Consider the following 22,042-nt stretch of genomic DNA (forward strand, 5'->3'; position numbering starts at 1 on the left):
TACTTTCCGATGTAGCTGGTATACTGTTTTCGTTTTGTGTCTGTGTAACGAAAATTCAATAGATTAATTAGATCAATAGAATAATTAGATGATTAAAGTCACTAAAGCATTACTTTTACTGAAAAAATTTTCTTATTTACGATCGACAAGCGTACGTCTGATAGAAGATGTTATAACGCACTTGCATTGATTTTCATCTGCATTATTCCCTTCCTTCACTCATCTACTTTTCTTTTTTTTTTCTTTGTTTGGGGCTTGAATGTAACAAAAGTTTTGAGGCAAAATAATTGATTTTTAAATATCTTTTTTCTATATTTCTGAAGTACAAGAAATAAGATATATGTATACTGCTTTTTTTAATTATCGCAGGAAATTTGAATTAATTCCTTCAAAATTTCAACAAGTTCAGATCAAATATTATTAATATATATATAATATAGATAACAGATATATTATTATATTTAATATATTAATATGTTACAATATATATTATTATGTATATTAATTATTACATCCAGGTTCACGATTGGAAACATTCATCGATAAACAGCTAATATATCAAGCTATCGACATGGTTACAATACAGTTACATATGATCATTATCTATTTATTTATTTTATTGAAAATTTAATTGCGGACAATAAAATTTTTATTTTGTATTTATTAATAAAAATTTACTGTGTGAAAGAATAGAAGACTGAAAAATTTGAGAGAAATCATGTTTCTAAAAAAATTTTTTGACTGTTTTTCAATTTTACCTATAATCTTAATACAGTAGGGGAGGAATGGAATTTATGGGAACAATCTTGTATTGGAAAACAGGAGAATTCCGATCTTTATTCATCTATATAAATAATCGAACACAGTATAAATCTATAAATATAATAATCTATTTACAATCGTGCGACGTATTAACGTAATGACATTCTACACCTCGGGATTTTCAGACCCCGAGGGGCAACCTTGCGTTAATGACTCCCACATCAAAGAGGTAATGAAGACAAATACCAATGAAAATAATAAAATCAATTCCCATACCTAGATCCTCGACGATCAAACTAATGTCCATCGGTAAACTCGTCATTCGCGAGTAAATGTTTCCGATTTCGCAAAAGAATCACTATCTTACATCTTACTTTAGAGAAGCGTGGATTATATCTTTCGATCCTGTATCAGAATCGCTTAAGTAAATTCACAAACGATTCATACATTTACAGTATCAGAATGATGAATATCAGATATGTCTTAATAGCTGTTTATATAGAATTTACGGTCTTATGTATAATCTATAAAGTTGATTAATAAACACCGGATCCAAAAGTGTCGCATTTGTTTGATCGTCAAGTCTATGGTCCGTAACGATGAATCTCGTGTGGACAATAAATTAATGCGAGACTGACAGTGAGATATACATGACATTGTTCTGACTACGATGTATACTATACCGTGTACGACATTAATTCGCGTTTCCAGTTGCACTTCTAATTCTTGAGCCTCTGTTTATTAATAGCTGCTGTCGCGAGACTGACAGTTGAGAACAAATTCGGCTACTTGACATAAGATGTTTAAAGACATTCAATGTTGTGAAAGCATAATTATATTCCTAATTATTCAATTTTTTTTAAACAAACATTTTTCGAAAACGAAGACTCATCATATGTTGAGAAATCTTCTTCTACATTTTTGACATATCCTTTTACGAGAAATTATTCCCTCACCGATTATATTATCCGTCCCGTAAAGATAAAAAGAATTTAGAAATAAAGAAAGGCGCAAGAATTGAAGAATTACCGTGCGAGAGAGTTTATTATCCTTGGAAATGGCAAAGATACATGTACTTCGAAGGATCCGACGCGTCCCTTTATACCCATATATTATACTCTCCATAAATCGCTACTTTGAGTACTCCTGGAAAAAGAAATTTAAGAATCACTATCGTACAAGGTGGGAATTACCTATGTAAAAAGCGTTGAATCGTTTTATGCTCCGACGATGGTGTCCGACGTATGAATGTTCTCTAGCATCTGCTGCGCCGCGGTCTCCTTTTCTTTTTCATTCTGCTCTGCTCTTGATATCACGTAAACCGGCTGTTGGCTATAAGCGAGAAAGTGTTGGTCCATGGAAAACGTCTTCGCGGGATCCTTTAGCTTCATCTACAACAGATTTATTTAGATATAAGTTTAACGATCGATAGTCGGCATTGTAAATAATTCTAACGAACGTTAAAAATGTAACTAGTACACTGTTAAATATTAAAAGATGAAATTTATACCAATATCTTGAGTAAACACATTTTGTTATTTTTAACTATCATGTGTGTCGAAATTTATGATTTTAACATAAAACAGTATTATTTTAACTCCATTTTAGTTAAATCAACATTGTTTTAATTAAATTAACGACATATTGAATAGGAGCCTCAATGGCCTTAATGGCGAACCTATAGGAACGGTTAAAAATGACTCAAATTGAGTATAACTTGACACTACAAATATAATAAAACAAAAATTAGATTTAGTAATAAAATAAAATTTAGCAGATAATCACATAGCTATTGCTAGATATAGAATACCTATAAATACAGGTTTAGTATCTATTATCTTATATATAAATTTTATGGATCCCTACTTTCTTGCGGTACAGCATCAGCAGAATGACGAGGCTGCTAATGACGAAGGCGCTACTCGCGGCGAGGACGATTGTGGCCGTTTGATAAAACGGCGTTTCCATTTGCGTGAGGATCTCACGTTGTTCCAACGCGACCATCCGGCTCTGTGTTGCCACGGGTGTGGAGCGATGCGTGAAACGCGAAGTCGTCGCGTCCGCGGACGAGCCCAGCATGGATAACTTCTGGATTCGCGTGAGTTCTTCCAGGTGGAACGCCACGTCCACCTTGTTCGCGCCAACGATCTCGAAGCTCAAGATCGCCGAATCCTGATTGATTTCCACTCGCACGTCTTTCCGGAGTCTCGCACCGAGCTCGCGCAGAAAATTCTCGGCCTCTCGGACGAATCGCGTCTCGTCGCTGGCGAGGAACCGACCGGGGAAGCGTAACGTCACGTCGACAGCCTCGACTGGAGTCGGCACTTTAATATGTTAACGTAACAGATATTATAATTATGTTGCGTTTGCTGTAATATAACATTGTTTGAAAATTGTTTTATTAAAATTTATAATTGAGAATTTCAATTGAATGACACAAAAACACGCTCGTGTGCACAGAAAAAAAGAAGTATCAAATCACTTATACATATATTACGCAACAATCTATAATCTTAAAATGAGATTATATTGCGTTAAAAGAAAACTTAAAGAAAACTTGCTTGAATAAAGTCATTTACATAGTTAAACAAAGTTTTATACAGTTCAACCAAGAAAAAAAAAGTTAAAATAAAAAGTTGAGTTTCTTATAAGAAGATTATAGATTGTTGCGTGTATACGAGTATATAAGTTTTGATTTGTCTTCTTTTTTTCTGCATGTGCATATAATATTTAATTGCAGTCCCAATCGCACATTTGTCGAGTTATTGCAATTAGGTTTTATATTTGAAGAAACCTTCCACTTACGGCAAATGCTCGTTCCCTTCAAAAATGGCTCAGATCCAATCAGTTGATTGCCGGCTTCGTCTACACACCAGCACGTGTCGCCGGCGCATTGTGTGGGCTCGAATCTACCCTGCGGGTCGCATATCGCCGGCACATGACCTTTGTCCTTCATCGCCTGGCACCTGGTTCCGAGGATCTTTCCCACTTGCCGTTCGTCCGTTTCCAAGTTCAGTAGACCGTCCTCCATGATCGCTTGAATCTCACGATCTATCTCCTGCGACTCCGGTCTTCTGCCGCCTCGTCTCGCTTGTCGAAAGTTGCACTTGGGCTCGGCGGTCCGGGTGAGCGAGCCCTTGATCGGCTGGCCTTTACGATTCACGCACCAGCAGACGCCGACGTGCTCCAGACATTGCACCGGTTCCCACGTGCCGCTGTCGGGACTGCACTTGGGCAGGAACGTGGGCTGCTTGAGCCGCTGCGACCGCTTCAGGTTCTTCTCGCGCAGCCTCTCGCACTGCGACAGCACGGGGCACACGGTGTCGCACACCAGCCGACTGGAGAAGTCGTTGTGGCCGAGGGTGCACTCGTGCTTACGCCGGCACTCGTTGCGCTCCGGATCGAAGAACCATCTCTCGGTCTCGTTGAAGCCCGCGCTCGGATTGCAGGGCACTCTTCGGGGCGGCTCGAAGCAGACCTCGCGCGGCTTCGGGCAGCACACCGCGTACTCGTCCAATGGCGACAGCTCGCACTTGTGCGTCGACGGGCAGTGACGGCCGTGCGGGCCGCAGATTGCGATCGAGCCGTTTTGATCGAGCAACGGCGAGCTGTTCGGACAGGGATTGTCCTTCTTCGGCAGGCAGACCGGTACCGGAGGACAGGGAGGCGCGCTACACGCGACCTCCACCATGCGACACGCCTCGTTCTCGCCGCGGCACGTCACGCTGCGGCACGGGTCGCGGCACGAGCACGTCGGACAGCCGGTGTCCGCGTTCAGCTCGAAGCCATCCGGACAGTCGAGCTTGCAGTCAATTTCCGGGCATCTCAAGGGCGTATTGCAGCGCGGCACGACCCCTTCGAGGACCCGAGTACCCGCCGCTTCCTTGCCTTCCTCGTCCACGCACCAGCACATACCGTTGTGACATTGCACCGGCTCGAACGCGCCATCGGCATCGCACCTGGGTATATAGATCCTCCTCGCGGGCTCGCCTGATTCCCTGGCGGCATGCTCGGCGACGGCGCGAGCATGCTGACAGGCCGTGGCCATGACCGGCGCCACGCATTGCGTGCCGCAGCCGGTCGAGCAACATTTGTCGCCGGACGGGCACTCCTGATCGTTGCTGCACTGCAGCTCGCAGCTTGATGAACTCGGCACGAGATATGGACACTGACCCGGCTTAGTCGTGAGACACGCTGGTACTGTTGGACAATACTCATTCGGACCGCAGTTTACATCGATCATCGTGCAGGTCTCGTGAGGGTCGCAGGTGACATCGCGGCATGGCTCGTGACAACGACACTGCTCGCAACCGGCTTCGTCTACCTCGTAGCCGTACGGGCAAATCAGATTGCAGTACAGACGTTTACAGATCCGCGTGAGTTCCTTGATGGCTTCGCATTCAGCCGAGGCGGCCGGGTCCAGTCCGGTCTTCAAGATCACCCCGCGGTGATTCACACATTTGCAGCTCGTACTGTTGTGACACTGCAGAGACTTGTAGCCGCCGTCCTGTTCGCACTGAGGCGCCGGGATTGCCAAGGACATTCCCTCCCTCGTACCCTCCATGCGATCGTTAAAATCCCGAAGATACTCGCACACTAAATATTTTCGCAAAAAGAAATTTTCTTGTAAAAATCTCAAGAAGTAAAGTTGGATTTTTATCATTTTAATTTTTAAACTTTTATCTACGTACATCTAATATAATTCTATTTATCGTTATTGATGAATAGATATTATTTATGATAATAATTAAAATAACTTTATCATTATTGTTTATTATGGCGATCATTATGGTTTATTACTTGTAGGCGCCTTTGCGGGGCTTGTCGTTTCCATACAGCATACCGATCGACCGGCTTCCAGTACCATTGTGCACTTGTAGCCGTCGGGGCAAGTTTCGTTAGCGGAACATGTCGCGGCGTTTCCGTCTTGATCGATCAGCGGTGTCCCGAGGATGCAGGGGCTCTTATAGGTCTTTTTAGGTTTGCATTCCGGTTTTGTCAGACAGAGAAAATCGGGACAGTTATTCTCCCGCTTCAGGACACATTCTTGTCCCTCAGGGCATGGAAATCTATAAAAATAATAGCTTAATTAAGATACATATCCGATTAATCCCTTATCATTAATCTCAACACGGTTTTTTAAAATCTATTATATCATTCTTGTAATTTTAATAATTTATAATCACTTTTAAAATAAATTTTTTTATTAGTAAAACAAATAAAAGATAATAAATAAATTTATTATTTTTGGCTCGCAAATAAAGTATTAATTACTGTTGCGTGGCGATGCTTACCCCTCGCACGGATCATCGCATTCGCATGTCGGACAACCGGAAGCGTCCGTTTTGAAGCCGTACTGGCAAACCTGAGCGCACTGCTGAGACGTGCAAGATGTCGGGAGCGAACGCGCCTTGCTTATCGATCTACAATCAATCTTCTCGGCGGGACCCATGGAACCAGATATCTTTCTACCCTCATCGTCCACGCACCAGCAGACGAGGCCGTTTCTCGAGCACTGCCTCGTCTCGTAACCTCCATCTGCACAATTATTTTACACTTTACACTGTTAAATATTAAAGTATGAAATTCAAATTAATCCCTGGTGGAAAAATGTTTCAAAATTGTTCATATTATTAATCGGAATTTTTATGAAAATTTTAAGACTCAGAATTTTAAGATTTTCTCAGATTTTTATACAATACAAATTAAAACATTCTTTAGAAAAACTCAAACAAAATAATAATGAAATATTTCAGATTTTTCTCTCCCATCAACACATCGTTGTAGAGATCTGAATAAATATGAGAAAATCCACACAATTTATCAGAAATTTTCATACAGATACTGAAATATTCCAAAAATCCTCATCCAATTATTACTGAAAGTTATTACATGCAAATTACTGCATCTAATATTTTTTCAGAATTTTTTATAAGTCTAAAGTATGAGAAATTTTTCCCCAGAGATACCTTGAGTTAAATAACATTGTTATTTTTAACTACCATGTGTGTCGAAATTTATTATTTTAACACAAAACAGTATTATTTTAACTTCATTGGTTTAGTTAGATCAACGACATATTGAGTAGGAGCAGTGATGATCTATATAGGAATGATTAAAAATGATTCAAATTGAGTATAATTTGACGCTACGAATTTAACAGTATAGAAGCCCGACGTTTTCATCGCAAAGAAATGACCGCGACGAGTCGTCTGATTGATGCGGATATTCGATAGTTTATTCCTCACCTTCCATACACTGCGGAATGTAGCCGCGACCCTGGCGCTCGGAGACGCTGAGTATCTCGGCAAGCATGCGGTCGCGATGGCACGCGCTGAGGTCTCGGGGTATCGTGCACACGTTACCGCCGCAATTCTTGTTGCTGCAGCACTTTTGGGGCCCGGGGCACTCGAGGTCGTAGCGGCAAGTGGGCCCGCACGACGAGCCCGTCGTCGACTCTTCTGCGGGGCACGTGCCGGGTCGTTGTAGCTTCACGCTGGATGGACAGCAGACCCCGTATTCCTGTTTGGGCTCCACCAGGCAGCTGTACATCGGCGGACAAGTTGGTTTACCTGGCGTGTCGCCGCAGAGGAACGGCCGCGGCGAATCGGTGATCTGCAAGGGCTCGCCTGCCGGACAGATTGTCGATAAGGATCTGGTCTTCCGACAGCTCGGTACCGGGGGACACGGCTCCCGAAAACAACTCACGGCGATTAGCTCGCACGTCTGTCCGGCACCCGGACAGGTAACGCCGCGACAGGGATCCCTGCACTCGCATTTGGGACAGCCGGTGACCTCATTGATCTATGGAGAACGTTGGGTCTTTTAATAACAGACATTTTTAAAAAGCCTTTCCGTGCGAAAAGCATAGTAAATCAAGATTATTTTACGTGAAGTATCTCTCTCTATCTAGTTTAAAATTCTACTTAAAAATACATAAATTCTCCTTTTTCTCTTTTAAAATTAAATATCATAAATTGGAATTACACAGTGATTTGTGCGAAATGGATCAATTGTTTCGAAAAATACGGGGAAAATATTTAAGAACTTATTTTCGAAATGTATAGGTGATAAGAGAAATAAAACAAAGATGAACTTTGGCATAAAAAGGAAGTATTTCTTTCCTGACCTTTTTCAATACTGATAATTTTTAATTTACGTTGAATATCAAATATAAAGCAAATTTATATCTCGGATATACTTCGAATCCCAAGGGGCAGAGCATCCGACAGCTGTGAGCCGGGCAGTTCCGGGGCTTGTCGCAGTCGATGACATCCTTGCTGGGCGCCCTGGTGCCGGGTATCTCGGCGCCGATCTCGTCGACGCACCAACAGCTGCGGCCTTGCGGCTCGCATTGTATCCTCTCGAACTCGCCGGTCACGTTGTTGCATTGTGGCACGAACTGCGAGGGGCCCCGGGCGCCGAGGGCCCGCGACCTCCTCACAGCCGCCAAAGCCAGCTGTTCGCATCCGGTTAGCTCGCCCGCGACGCAACGAAAGCCGCACGCGGTCTGGCAGCAGCGTTCCTCCGGTGTGCCTTGGCACTGGTAGTCATTCTTACAGGCCGGTGCCCTCGATGGACACACGTTCTGTTCGACGAGGGCTGGACATCGACCGGCGGCCCTCAGCAACGGCTCTGCAAATTATGCGATTCGCAAATCCGGATACAAGTCTCTCAGTTTTTGGATAGTTTAGCACGAAAACATTAGAACAATTGTACAATTTATAAAATACATTTTGAACATGATTTTCCGTTCAAAATGAATCTTTAATATTAGTTATTATTTAGTCATTAAATCTAACTAAAATTTAGTTAGATTTAATAGTAATGGATTAACGATTTTTAATTATTGGTATTATGTTGGTAATTGTAGATTTATTTCACTTTCGCGCTGATGTCTTCGAATGACTCATGAATAATGAGGGTAGCAAAGATTTCTAACGCGTTTGATCATGTGATGATGTTTTATTAAAAAAGTTGAATTTTTCTTTCTTTCTTTATAATAAATTTCCGATTTTCTCATGCTATCGCAGTACCATGTATGGTTTAGTTGAAATCCGAAAAGGATTCAGTATAGCTTTGTGTTCTTTTTTGCGGTGTATAAAAAGAAGTTTTTAAATTAATATCCAGGGATATCAGGTTCAAAAAGTAACATTTCGCGAGCAATCAAGATTCATAGAAACTTTGTTTAGAGAAAAATCAAAATTATTTAATTCTTTCTCCGGCAAAATGAATGTCAAAGATAATTTTCGGTTGAAAACAGAGCGACACAAAGCGTATACCAAGCACACACTGTGAGCCCAGATTTAAGTTGTATTAATGAGTTACATTAAGGGGAGCTTTAACAAGTCACCGAGAAATAAGGTGCTTTCTCAGATGAGAAGCCGAGGCGGGGTTTTTGAGCACGCTCGGACTAAAGTGTAGCACAACGATGATAATAATAATAAAAATAGCTGGAGCCGACGGCTAACGGTTCCTCGGCATCCTACTGCCACACTTACTATACTTACCTAACATGCTATGAGAGCGTTTCAAGGCGGCACCGTAATAGCGAATGCCTTCGAGCATTCAAGAAGAGAAAAAATATGGGATGAACGAACGAAATGTTTATCATTACAAAAAAATACGGAAACGAATGTACAGAAACCGATATACCCTGGTAAAAAAAAATTCTCATATTTTCTCAGAAATTTTCTAAGTTTTCTTATAGTAGATTTATGAAAAATTCTGAAAAAAACACGTCAAATTTCTCAGATACATCAGTAATAATTGGATGAGAATTTTCGGAATATTTCAGTATCTGTATGTATGAAAATTTCTGATAAATGAGTGGATTTTCTCATATTTATTCAGATTTCTACAAAGATGTGTTGATGGAAAACAATCTGAGATATTTTTCCACCAAAAGGTAATTTGTAAAAAACCGATAAAATTTCTAAAAGCGCAAAACTCAAATGACAATCGATCAGTTATTACAATTACTTTTAATTTGAATTGGAGTCTCCGACTAAAAATGCACACGGTATTGATAAGCAATAAGAATTAAAAAAAATGTACGAATAAATCTTTCCAACTTGAAGAATTAAGTTCCTGTGCAAATTTATGCATGACGCGATGGCAGTTCGCCGTGCGCGTTCCGTTACATGACACATATTAATACGCAGAACGGTGATGCACGTTCCCGTGACAAATGAAGAAAGTGCCCGGCTCGGACGGGCATACGCGAAAAGAAAATCCACCCGATATTCCATTTAGGTGTCCTCCAGCGAAAGTCCCCGAGTACGATGCACGTACAGCATGCGTTGCCTATCAATCGACCGTTTGTGGCGTGTGCATTTTTGGAACGTGCATTCTCGCGTCCGTCCGTTGAAACAAAGTTTTGTAAAAATCCAGGTGAAATTCGGGGATGGCTTTCGCCGCGCGTCCAATTACCCAAATTGCCGATCTATCGCTCGCCGATTTTCTCGTCTCTCATGTCTCTATTCAAACGAGTCATGATATATTCGTGATAGAATACTACACTATACAGAATAAAATTCTATTGTATAATTATATAATTGTATATTATATATAATCTTTTATGTATATGTAGACCAAAAAACTCGTTGTTTTTTATTCTATTTCCCAATAAGCTCACAAATAGATTTAATATGTAACACATTGCCGAGTGAACATGTCACGCGCATGTATCTTCGATACAAATCTCCTTTAAAAGAGAGAAAGAAAAGAAAGAGTGAAAGGAGGGAGAGACTCGAGAAAAAAAAACGAAGGGATGTGTTTTAATGATGTAGGAGAAATTCAATTTGTTATTGGCATGCAAATCGGGGATCGCTCTCGATATTTATTGGGACGATTGCATCCTGCTGTAACACATTGGAATGGGAATCGATTACCGGAATATGAAATCGCAATCGGGAAGTTTCTAACCAGCAATATCACATTATTATCGTGTATGGGTACATCGCATTGCCGATCGTCTATACGTCATGTACATTGATGACCGGAAAACGCGTGTGATTCACGCATGCGATCACTCGACTGACTGTGCGTATGACATGAAACTCGTAATGGGTTTAATGATTATCGAGGATTGCAACCAATTTAATTCTGTCCAGTTTAGATTCCGAGGCTACGCGCGAAAATGATCTCTATATCTCAATTCGTGACAGCAAAATCGCCACGTATCTTGTTATGACGTGAAAAATTAAACTCGTTTGCAAATTTTCAATATTTAATTGTTACTGCAAACAGATAGGTGGCTATTAATCAATAATCCTTTTAAGATATATGTAGAATATTATTAACTTGGCGAAATCTGAAAAAAAAGAAGGGAAAAAGAGAAGCGCTCGTTTTTCTTTTTCGATTTTCAGTCCTGGAAATATTGCTGTAAAAACTGATTGATTCGCTAAATTAAACAAGAATAGAAACAGCTATGAAAACTGCGAAGAATTAAATTAAAAAAGAAATTAATTAAAGTGACACTTGGTGTTGTGCGAACTAAAATGTACAAATAAAAATGTATTTTCGAAAGACATTGTTTTATCTGTTTTTTTTTTTTTTTTTTTATAATAGTACGCTTTGGGTTTGCGCGCACAGACACCCGAGACACGAGACAAATTAACGAGGAGTAAATAATGAAAGATCAGAAAAGAAAATAGAACGAGGACGTACCGGCGGCAGTCGATGTCGATAGCGAGAGGACGAACAGCAGACAAGTCGATGACACCCACACAACGGCGCAGGCAAGCCCACCGTTGCAGAAATCACGGCGCATCCTCAGCGCATCAAGTAATTTTTGGAGCCGTCCGCTATTATCTGGAACAGTCACACAATCGCGTCTTGATTAAAATACGACCCCCAGCCGTCGCGATAATCGGATGGAAATGCTAATTGCCACGGGGGTGCCCCGTACTCGTCGCACAATCGTTTACCTTCCCTCGAAATGGGAGTGGAAACGGCCTTCGTTTCAACGCGATGCATTCTTTATAAATCAACGGCGAGGTTCGTTGACTCTTCTCTTTCAGGTACGCCATCCCCGCGGAAATATCGTTATCCGTTATGGTAGAGAGTTCTCTCTCGTATTTTTCGTAGTCACCGTCAGTCAGGGCCCTCCCCTTTAAAGCCGGCGGAATAACAATGGAAGTTATGTCTCCTTATTCGTTATGCCGCGGGGGATATTCTAATGCGCTCTCTCCTACGTTATTCATGAGCCGAAGTCGACTTTAAGATCTACGAATTGTCGGACCGTTTTTTTCGTTTTCTTTTTATTACTCTTTTGCGCATCGTTACAAGCCCGGCTTGCGACGTATATCGTTTCTTTTCATCGCGGCGATTATCCGGCCGCGCCCGTTGTGACCGTCCCGAGATGTTCCTCTCAGGCGGTTCGTAATTAAAAATAAAAGTAAGAGAATCATAACGACCGTCTCTTGTCTACCATTAATGCAATTACAAATTCTAATGTCAATATATTGACTGATTACGATATATTGGTCGTAATATCGCTGCTATTACTGTAGAAATGAAAACACATTATTGTCATTAATAACGTGTCATTGTTACATCGTTAACATTAGTTTGCATAAACTAATGATGTTTAGGCCAACAATTAATTATATTAGAAAATATGATTTAATGCAAAAAATAAAATCTCGATGAACAATGGAATAGAGACGCTTCGCATAATCAATACTGATAAAAATAAAAATAATACACGTGAAATACGCGGTAAATATTTTAAGCGATATTTCCGATTCTAAGCTCTATAATGCAAAGAAGCCTATCTCTCCCCTCGCGGGACCGTACGTCTTTAATGCACCGTACTTCGTGATTTATATGGCGATAGCTGGCAAGGCTGCTCGACGGTGAAATTACCGGCGGCGCGTTGCGGCGGTTACATCCTCTGGGAAGTCCTCGAATTTAGGGTGTAGCCAGGGAACATGAATAATGCAACGTTAGTGGGATATGGCCGTAATGCCATGCCACTTCTTGGTGCATGATAGCGATTACATGGAGCAATCGCGCCGAGATTATACCAGATTAGTCATTAGTCTGTTGACCGTCGACGCGGAGACGGTGATTTCCGCGTATCTATTGCGACATATACGTGATTGACGAACGCGGGAGGCTTCTCCGTTCCGAAACGACGTTCTCGGGATTCTTCAACTTTCATTTTACGACGTGAATCGATAAGGGAGGAGCTACGACCCGAGCTTTATTTCTATTCGATGTAGCCCCATTTCAATACTTTTTTCCAGCAGCTATGTAGAGGGATATATCCTGGTTAAAAATGAAATATGTTACCTCTATCTTTTATGAAAATATGTCGTTCATATTCGTCCGAATCGACCTGAATAAGAGAACGAACTCGCGCGAGAAAGTTTTCGTTTATTCGCGCTTTATTTAAGGCATGGCCCGTTAATTATTCGTGACAGTAAAAATAGAGACGACGGGTAAAAGGGACCGGAAGGTGGGGGGGGGGGGGGGAGGACTCGATTGAAATAAACATACTTTGTGTTCAGAAAATAAGACAATTCTAAAATAATTACAAAGTTAAATGCAACAGTAGCTCGGGATTTTTTTTTTAAATTAATAGAAAAGAATAAAGATTAACTTTCTCAATCTTAAAATTAGTTTTAGCGAGCTCTTTGAAAAAGCGCATTAGATCGCTCTCGTATTGCATCTTTCATCAGTGCTGTTGTACTTTCTGACAACAAAAGAGTAAGTAGAAGAAGTCGGTCCATAGTCAGGTAGCTATATCGTTAGTCTCTCCGCAACATAAAATCATTTTGCTGTACTTGTGTATTCGAGTAAACCCTACAATATGATATAACAATATTATGCATAGAATATGATACGATAAATCCGAAATATCATCCGCATGGAATGTAATACATCGAATGGAATAGTCATTGTTGAATCAAGCGATTGAACCAAAGGGCTATATAATAAACGAGCACGGGTTTCATTACGCTCTAAAGAGACCGTCCTCCACGCTTTTATATCGGCATCATAGTTATCGAGTGATTCGACTCTCATCTCCAATACCGAGTTTCTACTCGATCGTGATATTTTCTTCAACGGTTCATACAAGCGGCTGCGTGCGTCTACTCTCTCACGGTTGATTCACCGGATGTGGGTCACTCGTCGTCATCGGAGTCTTCCTTCCGGATCTTAGCCTTCAAACTTTCTATTGTCGCGGTGCGTCGGTCGTATGGATTCCCGAATGCGTCATCGTCGGTACACTTTCGTGAGAAAAAGAGGAGAGGAGAAAAAGGAAGTCGCTTATGAGAGATCGAAGGCAGGTGGAAGATTGGCATCTCTTCCAGGGAAAGAATCTCGCCGTCGATCGCGTGAATGAGAAAAGAAGTCGAAGTCACGTGTTGTCGGGCGTATATACCGGAATCAAGGAGTGGGCCGCGCCGACCGACCGACCGAAAAGAAAAGGAACAGGACGCCGCGCGTCGTATCCCTTTACGTTCTTCGGGAACAATAAGTGGCACGGCCATGTAATAAATGCCACGATGCGGTTTTAGAGACAACAGAGTTAACGAATAACTGTCACTCGCAAGACGGCATTGTTATTAAACGTGAATGTTTCATTATTGAGATGTACCGGAACCCCGGAGGGACTTATTAAAGAGTGCCGCGGATGAATCTTCCTTAAATATGCAAAATTCAAAAGACTGTTGAATTAAAAATTAAAACAGATTCTGCGCAATTCATTTGATGTATTCTAATTCAGCGTCAATTTGATCGAATCGGTACCGATATTAACAACTATTGAATATGGTATTTGTACATTTACAAATTAAAATACGGGAAAATATGAGAGTTTAATTCTACATTTTACATTAATACACAAAACTTAAGAGAAGGCTTGAATTTTTGAAGCGTCTAGTTTTTCAAAACAATTTGTTACATCTTCGATTAATATCTTCATTATAGCTGCGATTTTACTGGAATAATAATAGTTTTGACGTTTCACACTGGAAATTGCGCACTCAAACGCAAAGTGCACTTGGCTAATGGCTGCTGCATAGTGGCACAGAAACAGTTACGCGCGAAAGTTATCTCGAGCTTCCTTTGTTTAATGACATCAGTGCTTTCCTTATATAGATTCTAAAGCGTGGTCGTATATATATTATGCAATTATGCATAGAAATTATTGTATATTCGCAATAAATGCTACTTTATCCAAATTATTGTCGCGTTATATTCAGGATATTAAACAATTTGTTAATTTTATCATATTCAATATATGCTTTTCTCTTTATCGTTATTAGTCTCCTTTTTTTTTTGCGTTTCTGAATATATATATTTCTTCAGAATTATACGTTATATATTTTTTTTATTATTTCCTATTTATTTTTAATAAATATAAATATGATTTATCAACTACTATACGCTTTAAAGGAAGCCTACCTCAAGTTGAATAACACAAATTTTCATATTTACACTGTCTTTCTTTTCTTCATACTAAACTCTATATCTCCGAAAATATACATTCGTTGGTTGGGTTCATCCGAAACGTGTCTCGTAAGCTTTTGCAATATTCACGTCTACAAATGGGAATAAGACACGAAGCCTGTGGCCTCTCAAACCTTGCGACTTAGGTCACAAAATTCTAAGCAGCACTCCTGGAAATAAAACTTGCCCACAAAAGCATTTCGCAACCAAGTTTATGACTAACATTTAGATAAAATATTTAATTGGCGTGCAAATACCGAGGGTATTTGAACGATACTTTTTGTTTTTCCTTTCTGTGTTCCCCTAAAGTTCGAATATTTATGGCGCATACCACAAAGTCGGAGACGGGCCTCTCGTCGGTAATTTTCAGGATCCGGTGGAGGCACGCCAAATCTTGGGCGAAATAAATATGTGGAAGAACGTGCATCGCATACTTAATAAGGAGGGACTCGCCGACAGCGCGCTTTGGGATCGCGTGCATGATTCATCTTTTTTAATTGTACAGTAGGTATTCGTATCGGAGAACCGCATGCGCGTTTAATCTTGCAGCAGCCAAAATGGCAGTCTATAACTTTCTTATTAACGCGCGTTTCGTACCCTATATAAATTCGTTTTATCGTAACGCATTACCAACTTTGTGTTATGCGAGTGTTAAACTCGCGTCGTCACTTTTTGTCACAAGAACTTCTTGTATTTTATATGGCATCGTAAACACGATTTTTTAACGCATTAAACAATGTACTTGCGTAAAATATAATTATCGTTAGCGGGTTGAGGCCAAATATTGTAACGTAAAGGTAAATTTTCTATTATGAATATTATTTTATACAATTTGGTATGAAATTGGATTACTCTTTGTAATATATTTTATATATTTATTTATCATTCTTTATTCTGTTTAGATTTCTATTCTCCTTTTCTAGATAATCAGGATAAGACATAAATTTCTATTTAAAAAACCTACTTAAATTTAAAAAAAAAGATTTATGCCAATAATGATGGATTAGCTGCTAAAGAGAACATATTATAAAGCAAAATTCGCTCCATCCTGTTACCTGCTGAATCGATAAAATTGTAATTGATTCCCCTGCTCACATGAAGCTCTAATCGATATGAGTCACATCCTGTTTGGTCGGAATAATTATGGTTGGGAATGTTACACAAAATGTTCCTCTCAGAAATTCTTTGTCCGATTTGGAATTGATTTTTCCTCAAGGAAAATGTCAAAACGTCTATAACTGTCTATAACTCTCGAATAACTGACAACTAAAGAGAGATTTATAGCCAAGCTTCAGAAAGGAACATTAATGCTGAAATCACGTTTCTCGGTTAATTTCTCAAACGGATATTACTTTAACAGAGTTCGAAAATTTAAAACTTCGTTATAACAATAACAGAATTTTAATTTTGATTCGAAGCTTAGTTATAAAATATGTAAAGATATACGATTAAAAGCTGAAAAACGCATTAAATGATTTACTTTTCTCGATATTCTTGATGAGAACAAATCGTATTCAAATTGGGCCAAAAAAAATTGTGATTGAAATTAATAACCACTAATTTTAGGCTCTCTTGTAAAGGCAGATGCATCTATATAAATCGACGTGAGCAAGAAACGTTGTAGGCCGCGCAACCCGCCGGTCGTTCCGATCTGATTAGCACGCTGATATAACATTCAATTTCCCACAGCAGGTTACTGATATACGGATACCTTTGGATGATGTGCGTTCCAGATCGCGTTTCCTGAATGCAAACGGCCGGAAGAGTAAACGCGCGATAGAACGGTTCGATGGACGGGTTGTTTTTTGCACGCCGTTGCAAATTTTTATTCGGATGGAACCGCACGGAAGTGTGTCATCTCTTCACAAAGCTAAACTGTAATGAAAATTCTAACGGATGTTCGACTGCCAGAACCGGATTTGAAGTACTACAGGCGTGGATCCGAAACAAAAAAGAATTAATGAAAAGGATATAGGCAAAAAAATCTTTAAAAAAGTACAGAAAAGAGATTTTTTAAAAAGCAGAAAAATAATGCAATATATACCTGCAATATATGTATATAAATAATGCAATATATACGTACATTTAATTTTGATTTTGATTATTTAAAACAGTTAAAGTTATATTTCGAATGTATATCTCGTATATCTTGCATATTTCGAGATATTTGGAATGCTGAATAGCTTATGGGCTATCAATAATAATGGAGCAATCAACCGTTATCAGAGACTCCGGTTCGATTCACGGTTCTGCTACTCCTGCTACTGAATATGATATAAGGAATTTTGAGTGGAAGTATATTATTCCATTGTAATCGAATTAGAACCGAAAGCAAAAATAAATTCCAAGGTAACATTATTGCAAGAATAATAAGGAAATAGGAAATCGTGAAGGGGGTATCGCCTTTAAAGAAATGCAAAAGGAAGAAAAAGAAAAAGAAATTACAATATATTGTCACGCGGTGATTAGTTTTTTCATCAGCTGTACATTCGTATATCCGTTTCTATAGTAAGAATGCGTGTTACGTTTGAATTAATAGAACATGTGAATAAATAATACACAAATATATAAAATTGGTTTTAGTACCTGAAAATAAAACTGATCTTTATCTCAATTTCATATATTTTGATCGAAGTAATAATTGCGATTCCCAATAAGTTCTATGATGTAACATTCGAATGCGACATACTTTTTTCGCAGAGCGTGTGAACTAACTTGTTTTATCGTCACGTAATCCCCATGACGGAAAACCAAAGTGCATACGAAATCAGGACGAGCGCGCGAGTTGATGCGAGAAAAAGAAAACGTTTTCCACCACGAGATAAAAATCACTACCGGCTACTGGCCTCGGTCGGCGTTGCTCCGAAACCGACGATCCATGGATTTCCACCTACGGATTCTTTCTCCCGCGGGACAAAATGCTACGGAAATTCTCATTCGCCCAGAGTCCTTTTTTTCCCCCCCAAAAACATCACGATGTTCCGTAACATCGCATCACTGCCAGCAGTTTGAAAAATCGACGATCTCCCTGCTGTTTCAAATTCTGTACGCATGCACAGGGCCATATTTTTGTATTAGACCTTTCATACTAGATACAGTGTGTCTGAAGTCAACAAAATCTTTTAAAGTCTGCAAAAATAACACAGAAAATTTATAAAGTTATTAAATTTTAGCCATCGAAGTACCTACGAAGAAATTTGTTTGGCTCTTTTTGCAGAAAAATATCAATTTCGAGACGAAAACATACAAACATATTGAACTCCGATATGACGTTTAGCTGGAAGAAATTAAAATAACATTTCGCTCGTATCGATTTATCGTAAAATATTACGTACACATATATCTCTTCTCTTTAATATTACATGAAGTCTTGCTTCAAAATAAAGCGAAGCTATGGAGTGAAATAGAAAAAGGCACTTTCAATTTCGATTTCTATTTAGTCACTGTCAAAGCTGGGCGTAGGCAACAAATCATATTTAAAATTTTCTATATTCGTTGCCGGCTTGTGAATAAAAGGAAAAAAAAAAGAGGAGAGAGGTATAAAGGGTATAGACTGTCCTCTCATGTCGGAAGTTACGAGCGCGCCGCTATTTTCCTCGCGCAACACTATTGGAAATTCTTTGTGTGCTTTTGAAAGTAACGCGACGGGTGTTATCAGCCAGGCGACTACAAAGTACTGCAGATTGCCACAGAGGAGCACAGAGAGGCATTGAAAAATTCTCCTTCGTCGAAATTTCGATACTTCATCTCGTCGATCGAAATGTCATATCTTGTTATTTTCTTTGAGCAGTCCTACAGACGAAGCTCTATAGATTGTTAAGAAACGAAAGAGGCGAATTCACAAAGATTGTGTGGAATTTTCAATAAAATTAATGGAACTGGAATAAAATCGCAGACTGCTATGCAGAAAGAAAAGAAGTGTCAAATCAAAACTTATATACTCGTTGTACATGTAAAACAATCTATAATCTTTTTATAAGAATTTCAACTTTTTATTTCAATTTCTTTTCTTGGTTGATAAGCAAGTTTTTTTGTTTAACGCAATATAATTTTATTTCAAGATCTTTCCACGTTAAAACTAAAGATATTTTAAAATCAAGAATATATTTTTTTCTGCAATGTGTAGAATTGAATTGTTGAAATAAAACCTTTCACTTTGCCCAATGTGGTCGCGAAACGTGTTACGACACATTCGGGTATGGTGCGATGAAATTTAATGTAGTTACAAAACATATTAATGTTCATAAGTTTCAGTGTACCTGTGTTTTACTCGGTCGAAAGTTCCTCGGGAACGACGGTCGAACGGGCACGCGTGAAGAAAAAAAAAAAAGAAAAAAGAAACTGCTTTCACGTCCGCGTCGCGCGACGTGTACGAGGATATCGCGGAAATAGAAAATGTTATACAACGCGGTAACAAACGGCGACTCCATGAGGCGAAGATTCCGCTATGCGACGATGCTATTTGAAAATTCTTAGCGGTGCATTTCTGTGCAAACGCACACGCGCGCGAGATGCACGCGCGGGGCAGGGCACCGGTACGCGAAAACGTGCGCTTACAACGGATATCGCATTCCACCGCTGCTTTAGAAAGTATATACGCGCGAACGGGTTACGCGGGGAATTAATTAACTCGGGCACAGTATCGACTTGAGCAAGAATTTACCAAAAGCATTTATGACATCCAGCAAAGTAATAGGATAAATTGGATGCAGTTCTGCAATGCGGAACCCAAACCTCACTTTTTCGCTAGAGCAAATATCGAGATATTAGAAGCAAAATTCTGCGCCAACGTTATCTCAAATACAATGACCGAATTATATATAATTTTCCTCAGATACAATTCCATATGCTACATGCGTTTACAGAAAATCTCCTGTCCACTATACAGAACAAAAATCAATACAGAACTAAAAGTCGCGAAAATGGCGCTTGGTTCCTTATTGCATAACTGCATCTAATTATATAGTACATAAAAGTAAAACCTATATCCTTTTTTTCAGAGTCCAGGAGTGTAGGAATATCCTTTTGTACTCTTAAGCTTCCACGAGTTAGATGAAGCATAATTGAATTAAAAATATAATAAAGAAAATAAGTAAATATAATCTATGTAATATTGTGTGGAAAAATGAGGAAACTCTGATGAAGGAATTTACTTCGAGCGATTATAAATAACTCAACTTTTTAGACAGCAATGCACGTTGCTATCTAAAAAGTTAAATACGTATATGTGTATATATACTTTAGGTGGAGAGTTTTACCGCAAAAATGCAGGAAATAATGTTCGATTACGATGTACTGGTAAAGGATAATGGCTGTAAAAAGTTTCGGTACCGTCACTGGCGTCACTTTCTATTTAAGCGTTGGAAGAGTTAGGAATACAAAGACAGAAATCGTTTTAATACACGTTCAATCCCGCTATCTCGGTAAATATTAAACAACGTAGAAGTTCATTCGAACAACAGATAACTCTTGTAATTTTGTATTCCCGCGTGTTCCGTGAAATATGAACACTCGCAGCGCAAACTTTTACGAAAGCGCGGCTAAGCTGAACATCGACGCTTCGCTCTGGAGGAGCGATTTAACGTGAGACATTTAAATAAAAGGATAAAGTTCCTTTGGCATTTCCACGGTACTATCTCTTCTTCGGGGAATATGGATCCATTTAAGCCTCGTTCTAATCGCGGCCTGGAAAGTATTCTCTGGGAGAGAAAAGAATTTCTCCGCGCTCATAAATAAATCAGCGAGCGTTTCATGATGAGAAAGAAGGATTTTTCGCGTGTTGAGAATAAATCTCTGCTAGTAGAAAGTTACCGGTGCTTAATAATTTTTTTTTTTGGTGAAAAATCGGCTCGTTCGTCAACAAAACGTATCCAACCATCGATTAGCTCAGCGCAGCAATATGAATTTTTGTTTAAAAATAGAACTGCAGTTTGATAAAACCGTTGGTAAACAATCAATCAATTTAGATTGTTACTTCTCACAAATTGCTCTCCTAGCATTTCGATTAATTCTACAAAACTATTATTTCAATAGCTTATTCCTGCCATCCGGCAAATTTTATATATAGCCGAAAACGTGATTATTGTTTATTTGTTTATCAATTCACATGAAAAATAAATAACAGCGACAACACAAATGTATGAAAGAATTAGACAGCATCAACTTGAAGTGAACGCGATAAACACAAAGTCATAAAATAAAAACAAAACGCCATTAAAACATTGTTAAATATTAAAAGACTCGCATGCACGCGTGAAAAAAATGTTGCAATAAAATTTATATACGCGATAACATATTTGAAAATCGAGAAGCTCCTCCGAATCTCTCGTTCGCGGTTCGTCCTCGTTTGCTCTTCGCGAAGTGTCACCGCAAGCCGGAACTCACCTCGCGATCGTAGTCGTGTCCGTTCCCGAGGACGACGCCGGCGAACCGGAAATCCTGCGCGAAATCCTCTCGGTGTGTAAACCCTTTTGCGTAGCACCCCCGCGTGAAATGCCGCGTGGTAGCACCTAGCACCGCGTAACGACGACCGCGTCACGACTGCGTTTCGTTTTATTTACAACGACGGCACGGCGACGCCGCTCTCTCTCGTGTGGGTCCTCCGACGCGCGCCTCTCGCTCCTTCCGTTCAGTCCGCGCAGAACGACACCCGTATACTGGTTCCCGGCAGGCCCGCCGCTCGGCGGCCTCGTATGATGACCCCCTTCTAGAATTCTACGGCCCTACTGACGGCGTACGACACGATCGCCAACGGCGCGTCGCGCGACGTCGGGATCGAAATCGATCACGGCTCCGAAAAGAAGATTTCGGCGGA

At 39.8% G+C, this 22,042-nt stretch overlaps 1 protein-coding gene across 1 annotated transcript; it reads right to left on the reverse strand.

The window, feature by feature from the left end:
* Nucleotides 1–441: 441 nt before the first annotated feature.
* On the reverse strand, nucleotides 442–21,897 carry LOC139774374 (thyroglobulin). Its single transcript, XM_071709603.1, has 9 exons — nucleotides 21,613–21,897; nucleotides 11,434–11,577; nucleotides 7,964–8,397; nucleotides 7,011–7,566; nucleotides 6,057–6,300; nucleotides 5,563–5,831; nucleotides 3,568–5,358; nucleotides 2,629–3,086; nucleotides 442–2,153 (listed from the first exon to the last, which is right to left on the reverse strand). Exons 2-9 carry the CDS (start codon nucleotides 11,534–11,536, stop codon nucleotides 1,980–1,982), a joined length of 4,029 nt encoding a protein of 1,342 aa, XP_071565704.1. The 5' UTR covers nucleotides 11,537–11,577; nucleotides 21,613–21,897; the 3' UTR covers nucleotides 442–1,979.
* Nucleotides 21,898–22,042: the final 145 nt, after the last annotated feature.

This window comes from Temnothorax nylanderi, unplaced genomic scaffold (genome assembly GCF_030848795.1).
Source record: "Temnothorax nylanderi isolate EJ_2023f unplaced genomic scaffold, tnyl_v1.0 TNYL_tig0080_pilon, whole genome shotgun sequence".
NCBI classification, from domain to species: domain Eukaryota; kingdom Metazoa; phylum Arthropoda; class Insecta; order Hymenoptera; family Formicidae; genus Temnothorax; species Temnothorax nylanderi.

What these genes read in the sequence shown, in the direction of transcription:
- LOC139774374 (XM_071709603.1), bottom strand. Translation starts at nt 11,536, where the DNA reads ATGCGCCGTGATTTCTGCAACGGTGGGCTTGCCTGCGCCGTTGTGTGG. An exon ending in TGCGATGATCCGTGCGAGGG is followed by an intron (nt 5,832 to 6,056) that starts GTAAGCATCGCC and finishes TTATTTTTATAG; the next exon opens with ATTTCCATGCCCTGAGGGAC. An exon ending in TGATGCTGTACCGCAAGAAA is followed by an intron (nt 2,154 to 2,628) that starts GTAGGGATCCAT and finishes AATCTGTTGTAG; the next exon opens with ATGAAGCTAAAGGATCCCGC.